The 13,447-nt window shown below is 45.0% G+C and overlaps 2 protein-coding genes across 5 annotated transcripts in view; both read right to left on the reverse strand.

Annotated features, from left to right (window-relative positions):
* Positions 1–13,447, reverse strand: part of LOC123807960 (protocadherin gamma-C4) — a 151,569-nt gene that overhangs the window by 121,840 nt on the left and 16,282 nt on the right. Inside the window, exon 1 of one of the 4 annotated variants that reach the window (XM_045822152.1) lies at positions 10,204–12,776. The exons of 2 other annotated variants lie outside the window; for them this stretch is intronic. In XM_045822152.1, coding sequence (XP_045678108.1) covers positions 10,204–12,624 — 2,421 coding nt within the window. In that variant the 5' untranslated portion in view covers positions 12,625–12,776. Of the gene's footprint in view, positions 1–770; positions 3,323–10,203; positions 12,777–13,447 lie in introns of those variants that run through there. One more of the 4 variants, XM_045822073.1, reaches the window with a different exon arrangement.
* On the reverse strand, positions 5,210–7,645 carry LOC123808029 (protocadherin gamma-B1-like). The gene has a single exon (XM_045822255.1). It carries the CDS (start codon positions 7,643–7,645, stop codon positions 5,210–5,212), a length of 2,436 nt encoding a protein of 811 aa, XP_045678211.1.

A 13,447-nucleotide genomic window follows, 5' to 3' on the forward strand; every position in this document is an offset into this window, starting at 1 on the left:
TAAAGTTGTACCTAAATGTGAAGTATTTCCCCCAGTATTTATAAACTGCCATTGTTTATTTATAATGGAAAATACCCCTTCAAGTAAAAAAAAAACTTCAAGCACAATATGTTGGGTATAAAAAGAGGAAATTTTTAAAAAGATGAAATTTAAAAATTACTCAGTCCAGATTCAACAATAGCTTCATAACAGAGAATGCTTTAACATGAATTTTCACAATTGCCTTCTATTTACACTTTGATACTTTCCGTGACACTTAAAGGATAATGGCATTTAAAGAAGTGATATGGCTAGAGATATAAAATTTAAAAATTGTGGCTAAGCCCTGGGAAGCATTGTTCCATAAATGAAGGGTGGCGGGTTTGATTCACAGTCAGGGCACATAAGGGAAGCAACAAATCTCTCTCCCCTCCCCTCACCTCCTCTCCTTTCCCCTCTCCCTTTTCCCTTCTCTTTCTCCCCCTACCTTCCTTTCTCTCTAAATGCTATTGGAAAATGTCCTCAGGTGAGGATTAAAAATTTTTTAAAGAAACTGTTGCTGAAACCATTACTGGATGAAGACTACAACGAATGAGTTAAAAACAAATACCTTTTAGATGCTGAAGATTCCTTGATCACTATTGAAGGGTCATCTACCCCTCCCCTTTAGAGCAATAGAATACTGAAAAGAAGTCCTTTCTGTGATTTGGTACACATCTCGTACAATTGGAGCTTATACAATTAAAGACACTGCTGCCAGCCCATGTCTCAGTGTGGCAACATTGACTTACCTGCTGAAGACTGGCGTCTCCTTTTGTTTCAAGTAAATCCTGAGTTATCAAAAGAGGCTCGCTTTTCTCACAACTCCCCTGGCTGATGAGTGTGTCAGCATAGTTGGGCTGTGGGAAGATCAAGTGACTCTTCCGAGAGTCCGCAGTGAGGGAGACCTCATGAGAATAGGTCTGCAGGAAAGCCTGCACCCCGTCCATGCCCACAAAGTGTGAGGTGGGCAAGCTAGCCAATCCCCCTCCTGAAGCCTGGAGCAGACGTGACTTATGCCAGCGCCGCAGTCTGAGTGCCAGCAGCACAATGACAAAGGCAAGGAAGAGGCAGGAGACTGCAGCCACTGCCACCACCAGGTACAATGTGAGGTCTGAGGCCTCTGGGGTTGAAGGGATCTCAAGACTGCCTATATCAGCCAACAAGTCTGGGATGCTGTCAGCCACAGCCACAGTGAGTGTGACAGTTGCTGAGAGAGGAGGCTGTCCATGATCCTGGACGGCCACCACCAGACTCTGCTTGAGTGCATCTCTGTCCAGCAGGGCACGTGCAGTGCGCACCTCACCTGTGTGCAACCCCACCACAAAGAGCCCTGGTTCACTGGCCTTGAGCAGGCGGTAGGACAGCCAGGCATTCTGGCCTGAGTCTCTGTCTACTGCCACCACCTTAGTCACCAGGTATCCGGGTTCTGCAGAGCGAGGTGCCAGCTCCACACCAGTAGAACCGTCTGTGGGGACAGAGGGGTACAAGATCTCTGGTGCATTGTCATTCTGATCCAGAACAAATAGGCTTAGAGACACATTGCTGCTGAGTGGAGGATCCCCGTTGTCACTGGCTGTCACCAGTAGTTGAAGGTCTCTAACCTGCTCATAGTCAAAGGAGTGCAGCGCATAGAGGACCCCTGTGTTAGAGTTGATAGAGACATAGGAGGAGAGAGGCTCCCCTTCGAGCGTGCCTTCAGCCAGGGAGTAAGTGACTCTGGCATTCTCAATGCTGTCAGGGTCCTGGGCAGTCATGGATAAAATGGAGGCTCCTCTGGGGTTGTTTTCAGGAATGTAGGCAGAGTAAGAAGCATGAGAAAAGGCAGGAGGGTTGTCATTGATGTCTGTCAGCTTCAGTGAAATGTGAGTTTCTGTAGACAGTTGTGGAGTTCCATGGTCAGTGGCAGTTACTGTGATGTTATATTCTGAGACTTCTTCCCTATCCAGAGTTCTGTGTGTCAACAATCGATAATAATTTCCATAGGCCTTTTCAAGTGTGAATGGCAGATTATTTGGAATAGAACAGGTGACAAGGCCATTCTCTCCTGAATCACTGTCATGCACATTGAAAAGTGCAATTACTGTGCCTGGAGAAGAAGTTTCTTGGATAGAGCCGGTGAGAGATGTAACCATGACTTCTGGAGCATTGTCATTTACATCCAGGACTGTCACCAGTACCTTACTCCTGGCTCGGAGACCAGGACCATCATGAGCTTCTATATCTATATCATAGAATCCAGAGTCCTCATAATCTAGATCCCCCAGTATTGTTATATCCCCAGTCATAGAATCCAACTGGAATAGCTGTGATATTTTATCTCTTACTTTCCGGAAAGAATACGTCACTTCTCCATTGGCTCCTTCATCTGGATCAGTGGCTTTTACGGTGACGATGCGGGAGCCCACCGGCACATTCTCCCGAACGCTCACGTGGTACTCGGGCTGAGTGAATAGGGGGGCATTGTCATTGGTATCCATAAGTGTTATACGAATCCGGGTAGTGACAGAGTGAACCAGGTCGCCTCCATCGAAGGCAGTGAGAACCAGGTGGTGAACCGCCTCTTCCTCGCGGTCCAGAGCGCGCTCCAACACCAGCTCAGGGTACTTTATGCCATCAGCTCCGTTCTGCACGTCCAGGGAGAAGTGAGCATTGGAGCTGAGCTGGTAACCCTGCAGGGAGTTTATCCCTACATCCGGATCAAAAGCTTCAGGAAGAGGGAATCTTGTCCCAGGACTTTCATGTTCAGCGACTTTTATTTCTCTTTGCTCTGTCCCAAAGTTGGGTGCGTTATCATTAACATCGATTATTTCCACATCTACTCCAACAATCTTCACTTTGTCCTCTAGGAGAACCTCCAGGCTTACTACACACTTTGGAGATCTATCACAGAGCTCCTCCCGGTCTATCCTGCCCGCGGTGACCAAGCTGCCGCTTCTTGGGTTCAGAGCAAAGAGCGGGGTCCTACCTCTGGAGACGATGCGGACTCCGCGCTCCGTCAGCTCCCGGGGCTCCAGCTCCAGGTCCTTGGCGATGTTGCCCACGAAGGAACCTTTCTCTAGCTCCTCAGGCACAGAGTAGCGGATCTGTTGGGCCCGGATTTCCCACAGGGTCCCCAGGAGAAGGCAAATCCCAACCAGCCTGTTCAGCTTGCTGCAGACTGGACGATAAGGAGGAGCCGCCATTGTAACCCCACCGCAGAGAAGCTTGCGCTTGGGTTTCCTCTCGGTGGAGGCCTGAGGAGCCTCAGGATCGTAGTATTCCAAGATAACGTACTTTCACCGCCGGCTGGATCTCGGGGGTTCAGTTTGGAGCTTTAGTGAAGCCCCAGGGTCAGTGCTTTGTGATGCAGAAATCTTGTGGCTCACGTGAAATTCCCAGTTGCTGTTTCCCTGATTGGTGAGCAGCGACACCCAGAGTCCTAACCTGTTATTGCAAGCTGTTCTTGGTAAAACTTCACCTGAGTACCCTATTTCTTTTCCGTATCCTATCTCTCCCTAAAGAATAAAAGTCAAACTCCTGTTTTTATTTGCAATAAAAACAGAAACAATCAAATTCTTCCTGTGCAATAATCCTTATAAAGTAATTAATTTTTCAGAGAAAATCTGGTGATTTTTTTTGCTAAGAAAATTTTAGTTTTTGCATCATTTATTTTCATAGTCTATTTTCAGGACAGTGTATTGTGTGAGAGACACATTTGTCCCAGCCAGGAATGAGGATGGACTTGAAGAACAGAAAAATACATGAAACACCAGTGTCTGGGAAGTTGGAAATCTGGACTCTAGTCCCAACCTATGCAGAAACATGTTTCTTCACAGGAATGGATCTTTTAGAATCTAGGGTGACGTTTTAGTTCTCCAGAAAGACAATATCAATGGTTCAAGAGCTAGTTTTATCCCTGTGCCAATGGGATTGGCAAATATAGTAATTGGTTTGGGAAGAGAATTTGCTCATTAATTTTCTATACAAAAGATTCTAGGCCAAGGGCTATGTCTGTGACTATCAGGTTCACAATGTATCCTCAGACTTTAGAACACCACCCTTCATAGAGTACTCATGCAAATAGTTTTTCAATGTTTAATGAATGAGTCACTAAAGCAACTGCAAAGCCTAAAACAATGGATAAATAACTCTGATCTTAAAAATTAAAAAAAAAGACAGAAAGGTTAGAGTGAAGAACTTTAAGAGCAGACAGTACTTCACTCACCTTTTTTCAACATAAGGACACATCCAGAAGGTACTATTTTACCATTATTTCTAAGTTTACTTTAGCTTTGATTTCAGACATAACGAGTAAAAGGAAACATTTTAATAGTTATATATATATTGTCTTTGCATGTTTCTCAGTTTTATTATTCAAGAAAACTTAGAGTAATTTACTAACCTGGGAAAACTTGAGATAAATGAGCAAGTACCCAGTTCTTTAGATTATTCCCCACATAATAATTAACCTCTACAAATTACTCATAAATTTTAACCAAATGCAAAAGTCCATTGACTATTCAGAGCTTTTAAATCTTCAGACTTTGTAGAGTAGATTAAAGGCAGGTTTAACAATTCTCAAAAGATCCACAAATTGCCAGGGATGGGGAGGAAAAAAATATTCATTACATTTATTATTAAAATAATGACAACATAGAATGGGTATGAAAATAAATTATTAAAGGAAGATTAAGAAAATTACTCTTAAATGAGATTATGAAGTGGGAATAAATTGACCCAAAGGTAGTGATTCAAATGTATAAATCTGACAGTCTTGCTACATGCGGTAAGGTCAAAAAGTGCTAAGACACTTATCAATTCAAAAGTTATATTAAAAATACACATTGCAATGAAAAATAACAACTAAGATGTATTTGATATTTAATGTAGGCAGAAAGAACTGCCAGCACATTTATAAAGAGTAAAGCTTGGAAAAAAAGTATCACACATCAACTAAGAAATGGTTGTGCTATTACTAGAAGCAGTGACAATCAAGAAAAGCTCTCGTTAGCAAGATATGCTGACCACACAGAAATGCCAATCATACAGACAGAGAAGTAGTAATTAGGTAATTGCCAAGAGTACTGAGCAGTCACGGGGCCCAGCTCCACCCACCCAATACACTTCCTCTCCTACTACCACTACTAGAACAGTGAACAATGACCAAAGCTAATTATGCACTCTGAGAATAAAGTACAAGATATTAAATTTAAGTAGGTTTGCAGAAACTCACGTGTGAGGAAAGAGAGGAGTCATATGCCACTTGGGGGTCTTCATTACTGGCACATACATCCACAGGATCTTCAAACAGGAGATCCTGAGAGGGAGCCACTGCCGGGGTCACGTTGAGAATATTAAACTCTGTCTTAGCTGACTGGGAAGCAACGCACAGGTTGTAGGAATAGGGCAAAGTCCCCTCACTGTAATTGGGAAGAACCCCAGGTGCAGACTTGGAACTGAGACCAGGCTGAAAGCAGCCCCAAGCAGCAGCACTGGAGGAGCGTCGCAGGCGCAGGGCCACCGCCAGAATCACCGCCAGGAGGAAGAGCACGGAGATCAAGGCCAAGGCCACCACCAGATAAAATTGCAACTCAGCCTGGGGGTCAGAGGGTGTGGGACGTTCGCTGAGGTCCGGCAAGGCCTCTTGTAGGCTGTCAGCGAAGACTAGGAGCAGCGTGGCAGTTGCTGAGAGAGGCGGCTGTCCCCCGTCTCGCACAGCGACCAGCAGGCGCTGACGGACAGCGTCCCTTTCACCAAAAGCACGCGCTGTGCGCACCTCACCCGTGCGCAGCCCCAGGCTGAACAGTCCAGGTTCGCTGGCCTGCAGCACGTGGTAGGACAGCCAGGCATTGTGTCCCGAGTCGGCGTCCACCGCCACCACCTTGGTGACCAGATAGCCCGGCTGCGCGGCGCGCGGCACTGTGTCGAAGAGCGCAGAGCCGTCGGGCCCCAGCGCCGGGTAAAGCACCCTTGGCGCGTTGTCGTTGTGGTCGGCCACCAACACCCGCAGGCTGACATTGGCGCTGAGCACGGGTGAGCCCTGGTCGCGAGCCTGCAGCGTCAGCTGGAAGGCGCGCAGCTGCTCGTGGTCGAAGGAGCGCTGAGCGAACACCACGCCGCTCTGTGGGTTCACGGACACAAAGGATGACAGCGCCCGAGGCTCCAGATCGCTGGCCACGATGGAGTAGGATACTTGACCGTTGGGTCCCAGGTCGGGATCAGAGGCGCTGACTTGGGCGATGGAGGCTCCAGGTGTGTTGTTCTCAGCTACGTGAACCAGGTAGGCGGACTGTTGGAAAACCGGGGCGTTGTCATTGACGTCACCGATGTGTACTGTGATGGTGGTGCTGGAGGAGAGGGATGGCTTGCCCTTGTCAGCAGCTGTGATGGTGATATTGTACTCTGCTATCTGCTCCCGGTCTAAAGCACTTTCAATCATCAGCTTGTAATAATTCTTGGAGGTGGATTCTAATTTGAAGGGAACTTCTTCCTGAATATAGCATGTCACCAGACCATTTTGCCCAGAATCTTGGTCATGCACTTTAATGAGGGCTATTACAGTTCCAAGGTCTGAGTTTTCGGGAATCTTGTTAGAAAAGGACATAAATGTCACCTCCGGTGCATTGTCATTCTCATCGACAATTTCAATATGAACATTGCAGTGAGCTGTGTGTACTCCTCCATCCTTGGCTTCTATAGCCAACATATATATACTTGTCTCTTCAAAGTCCAATGTACCATTGGTTGTGATATCACCAGTGTTTGGATTGAGATTAAAGAGGAAGTTGGTACTTGTTGGGGCATTGAGGAAGGCATAGGTGATCTGTGCATTAACACCCTCATCCTGGTCAGTGGCCTTCACACACAGCACAGAGGTTCCCCAGGGCACGTTTTCTTGGAGTCTAACTCTGTATGTGTCCTGGCTGAACACTGGAGCATTATCATTGGCATCCATGACCCGGATCTGGATCTGGGTGGTACCACTGAGAGGGGGCTCCCCGCCATCCACGGCAGTCAGGGTTAAGCGGTGGAAACTCTGCTGTTCTCTGTCCAGAGGTTTTTCCAGCAGTAATTCTGGGTATTTACTTCCATCGGGACTTTCTTTTGTTGACAGAGAGAAGTAGTCATTGGGGTTGATGGCGTAAACTTTCAATGAGTTACTTTCTACATCTGCATCCTGTGCAGAATCCAGTGGGAATTTTACTCCTGGTAATGCTGACTCACAGATTTCTAAGTCAATGCCTTTTGCAATGAAATGTGGCACATTGTCATTAATATCTTGGATTGCAACAATCACATGGAACACATTCATTGGGTTTTCAGCGACAACTTCAAATTCTAGTGCACACTTAGATTTTCTCCCACAAATCTTCTCTCTATCTATCCTACCGCTCACTAACAAGTCCCCACTCTCCATATTCACATTGAAAAATTCTTCTGCACTAACCCGCAGCTTTCGGGCTGGCAACTCCTGGACACTGAGTCTCAGATCCTTGGCGAGGTTTCCCACCCTGGATCCCTTGGCCAGCTCCTCTGGAATCATGTACTGTGTCTGCTGGGAGATGGCCCCGCACAACAAAGACAGCAAGAAGAGAAACAGTACCTGCCTTTTCATCATTTCAGCTTGTCTGGAGCTCCTTTGCATTTCTTGTACGTGAAGAAGCTTCTTTTCAAGATGTCTCTGGGATGTTTAAAAAATCAGTGACATACCCTGGATGTTTGGGACTTGATGTTAAGACTTGCTAGGCGCTTGCGGATGCACAGGAGCAGAGTAGGTGGTGTTCTGCTGTGCGCAGGACAAAGCTGGAAAGCACTCTGCCGGAAACTCCGCAGAACAGAGAATCCCTTTCTTCCCTTTGGTCTACAGCGGCGCCCAGAGGTTGTCTGGGAAAACTGCATCTTGCCTAGCTATTTATCCTCAAAGTGTAAGCTGTTGAATTTACGCATTGTCCTTTTATTTGTTGGAAAGAACTAAGCATTTAAATTTTCCCTTTAAATGTGAAATTTTCTAGGTTTTTTTGCCATCTCATAAGAGTTGCCACCATCGTACGTTATTATTTTTTATTAAAACATTTCATGAAGCATAGGCATTTTTTTTCAGTGGGGGAGGGGGTGGCAAAAAGATCTTCCATGATTTCACTGTATTTATAAAGTTGGTTTGACTAGTATGAATATAATGAAATAAGTTATTGGCTTTTTATCCACATTTTGATCAACTATGATCTTTGCATTTTTGTAAATCCATAACTTCCCCTATTTTGTATTTTAACTCTCCTCATGTACACTTCATCAATTCAGTAATATTTTTCAAAGAATGCTGTAGGCTTATTTTTAACACATTGCTCACCGTCTTAAAACATAATCTTCCTGTTATGTACAGTAGAAACCGATATTTTGTTAAAGGGACCTATTTAGCATTTGGGCACACATACATGCATCTATGAGGCTGAATCTTGTGTAAGTCATATTTAATTTTAGGAAACCAGTGCTTCTTTCTTATTAGAATGTATATGTAGTGCTCCATAATGCCAATTTTCATCTCCAGTCAATGTATATCATTGATAAGTGAAATGAGTTTGACTTGATTACTAGTTTTAACCTTAGAGAGGCATTGAGAGTCCTTAGACACTCCAGTTTAGAACTTACCTGCAATCCTTGAACTGGTCTTGAGTAACTAAAACAAACCAATGCACCATCAAATAGATACCAACTCAACAATTTGTTCTATGATTTGGCAGTGCTGACCCATATGCATCGTACACTCCAGGCAAAACAGACTACTACCTGTTTTCCTAAGACATCCTTTCCCTTGTTTTCCCTACTTCACACCTTTATATTTTCTCTTCCTTTTATTAGAATCCCTTCTCCCATCCTCTGGTAATGAATTCTTTCTGTAGTGAAAACAGGATGTCTGAGAGCTTTCCTTCTATTTGCATCTTTACAACATATATGTAGGTGATGTTTTGTATGGGATTCTTAGAAATTATTTCTCTTTGAACATCCAAAGTTCTCCTGGCACTAGCCATTTAACAATTTTTTCTCCTTACAAAAAAGTGATGTTAATATTATAAAGATTTTTCCTAAAAAGATATTCCAAAGGTTATGTGCCATTTCTCCCATTTTCCATTTGCATGCTTGAGTAAGAACACACCCTTCTCTGTTTCCAGTTATTTTGTTCAGGCCCTGTTGTCACACACTTTTCAATGTGCCTCTTTCTAACATATTGAGGAAGACATTTGCTCCTTAGTTTGAGATCTAATGAAATATATTTTGGTCTAACTTTGGATGACTCTCCAAGATGACTTTATGGGTAGAAGTAATTTTATAAATTTCAAAATGAACCAAGTATTTCTGGCCCAAGAAAATTGAAGACTCCTGTTTCAGTATTGCAGCATATGGTCTGGAAATCTCTCACAAAGCCTTAGACATATCTCCTTAGATATTTTTTCTTTTCAAAGGACAAGACATACCACTCCAAGACTACTAACAGTTTAGGCGATTGATTTCACTTTCAGGCAAACAGCTTAAATCAACATGAACACACACATACACGCACATTTTAGTTATACATAATAGGGACTACAGGCCAAGTGAAAACGATTTGACCATCTACATTTTTTTACCACACAATTGTTATGTCTTTGAGATGAAGGTTGTGGCCTGGCTTGGAAGAAGTTAAGAATAATTTTATGGGAGCCTAAAATAACTAACTAACTATACATATACATACATACATACATATATATGGTGCACACACATATATACACACACATGCATACACTTGTTTGTAACAGGATAGGTTAGGTAGGCTGGAGTGACAAACTTCAAGCCACACGGATTTAACATGGTCTATCTGTCACAGATATAGGTCATACTGGGTAAACCACAGGATTATTTTTTCATCGTAGCATTTCAAGGACTCAGATAGAGGAGCAGCCACAATTTCAAAGAGTATCAGAGATCTGGAAATTCTCACAAAGGAACCTGGAGCTTCCTCCAAAAAGAGACACACCTACTTCCATTTACAATATCTTGGCAGACCTAGTTACCTATGTCCACTCAGCTACCCAGACCAGGAAGTGCAGCCCTACCACAGGCCCAAAAGGAGAGAGGAACAAATATTTAAACAACAGGACTAAGCTTTATAATAACCATGCTGGCATAATTGTGTCTTATAATATTCAAAAAATGAAATAAACTCACCTGAAGTAGCTTGGAGTCTCCTTTTGCTTCCAGTAAATCTTGAGCTGCCAGGAGAGGCTCACTTTTCTCACAGCTCTCCTGGCTGATGAGTGTGTCAGCATAGTTGGGCTGGGGGAAGATCAGGTGACTCTTCCGGGAGTCCGCAGTGAGGGAGACCTCATGAGAATAGGTCTGCAGGAAAGCCTGCACCCCGTCCATGCCCACAAAGTGCGAGGCGGGCACACCCGCCAACCCCCCTCCTGAAGCCTGGAGCAGACGTGACTTATGCCAGCGCCGCAGCCTGAGTGCCAGCAGCACAATGACAAAGGCAAGGAAGAGACAAGAGACTGCAGCCACTGCCACCACCAGGTACAATGTGAGGTCCGAGGCCTCTGGGGTTGAAGGGATCTCAAGACTGCCTATATCAGCCAACAAGTCTGGGATGCTGTCAGCCACAGCCACAGTGAGTGTGACAGTTGCTGAGAGAGGAGGCTGTCCATGATCCTGGACGGCCACCACCAGACTCTGCTTGAGTGCATCTCTGTCCAGCAGGGCACGTGCAGTGCGCACCTCACCTGTGTGCAGCCCCACCACAAAGAGCCCTGGTTCACTGGCCTTGAGCAGGCGGTAGGACAGCCAGGCATTCTGGCCTGAGTCTCTGTCTACTGCCACCACTTTAGTCACCAGGTAGCCGGGTTCTGCAGAGCGGGGTGCCAGCTCCACACCAGTAGAACCATCTGTGGGGAGGGTGGGGTAGAGGATTTCAGGTGCATTGTCGTTTTGGTCCAACACAAACAAGCTTAGAGACACATTGCTGCTGAGAGGAGGGTCCCCACTGTCACTGGCTGTCACCAGTAGCTTCAGGTCTCTAACCTGCTCATAGTCAAAAGATCGAAGAGCATAGAGGACTCCTGTATCAGAGTTGATGGAGATATAAGTGGAGAGAGGTGCCCCCTGGACAGTATCTTCAGTAAGTGCGTAAGTGATATGGGCGTTCTCGATGCTGTCAGGGTCCTGGGCAGTAACAGAGAAGATGGAAGCACCCCTGGGGTTGTTTTCTGGAATGTAGGCAGAATAGGAGGCGTGAGTGAAGGCAGGTGGGTTGTCATTGATGTCTTCCACATGCAGCGTGATGTGAATGTCTGTAGACAGTGGTGGACTTCCCTCATCTGTTGCTCTCAGAGTGATGTTATATTGAGAAGTCTGTTCCCTGTCCAGGGATCTGGCTGTCACTAATCGGTAATATTGGTCTATCGATTTTTCCAAATTAAATGGCATATTGCCCAGGACAACAACTGTGACTTGCCCATTTTGCCCAGAATCCCGGTCATGGACATTGACAAGGGCAACTTCTTTTCCAGTGGTTGCCTCTTCTGAGACTGATCCTGTGAAAGAAGTGATTGTAATTTCTGGAGCATTGTCATTCACATCCAGAACTGTCACGAGAACCTTAGCTTTTGAGAGGAGACCTGGTCCATCTTGTGCTTCAATTTTAATTTCATGGAATATAGCATCCTCATAATCTAGATTTTTTAATATGGTTATGTCTCCAGTGACTGAGTTGAGATTAAAAATATGAGCAATTTTTCCAGGCATTTTGTCTAGCATATAGGACACTTGAGCATTGAATCCTTCATCAGGGTCAGTGGCATTCACAGTGAGCAGCCGGGTACCCACTGGCAAGTTCTCCTGAACACTTACTCGGTACTCAGGCTGAGTAAATACTGGTGGGTTGTCATTCGCATCCAGAACTATTACTTGGATGCACAAGTTGCCAGAGTGAACAGGGTCCCCACCATCAGAAGCAGTGAGGACAAGCTGATGAACTTTCTTTTCCTCACGGTCCAGAGCCCGCTCTAGCACCAGCTCTGGGTACTTGGCCCCATCAGACACAATCTTCACAGCCAAGGAGAAGTAGTCATTGGGGGTGAGCTGGTACTTCTGCAGCGAGTTCATGCCTACATCTGGGTCAAATGCAGTCTTAAGTGGAAATCGAGTTCCAGGAGCCGTTAGTTCACCGATTTTTATTTCCAATTCCTCCGTTAGAAAATCAGGAGCATTGTCATTAATATCTTTAATTTCTATTTCTACTTCAAAAATTTTCAATTTGTCTTCAACCAGGATGTTAAATTTTACTAGACACCGTGTGCTTTGAGCACAGAGCTCCTCCCGGTCTATCCTGCCCGCGGTGACCAAGCTGCCACTTCGCAAGTTCAGAGCAAAGAGCTGCGTCCTACCTCTGGAGACGATGCGGACTCCGCGCTCTGTCAGCTCCGGAGGCTTCAGCGCCAGGTCCTTGGAGATGTTGCCCACGAAGGAGCCTTTGTCCAGCTCCTCCAGCACTGAGTAGTGGATCTGCCCGGATCCAGTCTTGCACAGCGTCCCCAGGAGCATGCACAGCAGGGCCAGTCCTCCGCCGTTTCTGATCAGATAATTCGTCATTTCCTTTTCGGTGAATTATTTTTTCTTTACCCGGTTCCAATCTCCCACAACGGAATCCACTCTTATTTTCTCAACGAGCTAAGCCCTTTTTGGGCCAGTTTCATAGGTCACAGTGCTGGTTGACCGACAGGGTGAGTGTAGCAGCCCGGGATCTTCTGAGTCTGATTTGCTAACTCCTTGCTTTTTAGGAACAAGGAAATGGTGGACTAGCTCTCCAGTCGCCTTTTTCTCCTTGAGTGGTCAACAGCGACGCTCAGAGGACTAACCGTTCACTGCACCCTTTCAGACAAACTCAAGTTTGTATTTTTAAAGTTACCCAACACCCAAAATCCTTTTTATCATAGTTAACGGGATTGGTGTTTACTTCACATAATTGAAATGCTTTATATGAAAAGATGTGACTTCAAGTTATTTCCTCGAGAAGCCATGCACTAACCTCAATGCCACCAATATTGCTTAAAAAATGCTGGAGTTACTCTTGAAATACTCAAAGTTTAAGAACCACATAGAAACATCAGCCATATTTATGCATTATCCCTCTTGATGTTTGTTCCCGAGAGCCTTACATCTTAGTTTTAATATTTTTATTTAACCAATTCATTAAACAAACATGTAATTGGATGTCAGACAATATCTGGGGATTTCAGATGAACAATATGGACAAGCCACTACCCTCACAGAGATTAAGAAGATATAAATGCAAACAAGGAATGACAGTGCATTATCATTTCTGCCTTGGAGTTTAGCAAAGGCTTTGAGAGGAGTGGATTGGGGGAAAGGCCTGGAAGTGAGAGAACAGAATGGCAATGCCTGGGTGTGAGCA

This window comes from Phyllostomus hastatus, unplaced genomic scaffold, assembly GCF_019186645.2.
Source record: "Phyllostomus hastatus isolate PE091 unplaced genomic scaffold, TTU_PhHast_1.1 phas_contig_150, whole genome shotgun sequence".
NCBI lineage: Eukaryota > Metazoa > Chordata > Mammalia > Chiroptera > Phyllostomidae > Phyllostomus > Phyllostomus hastatus.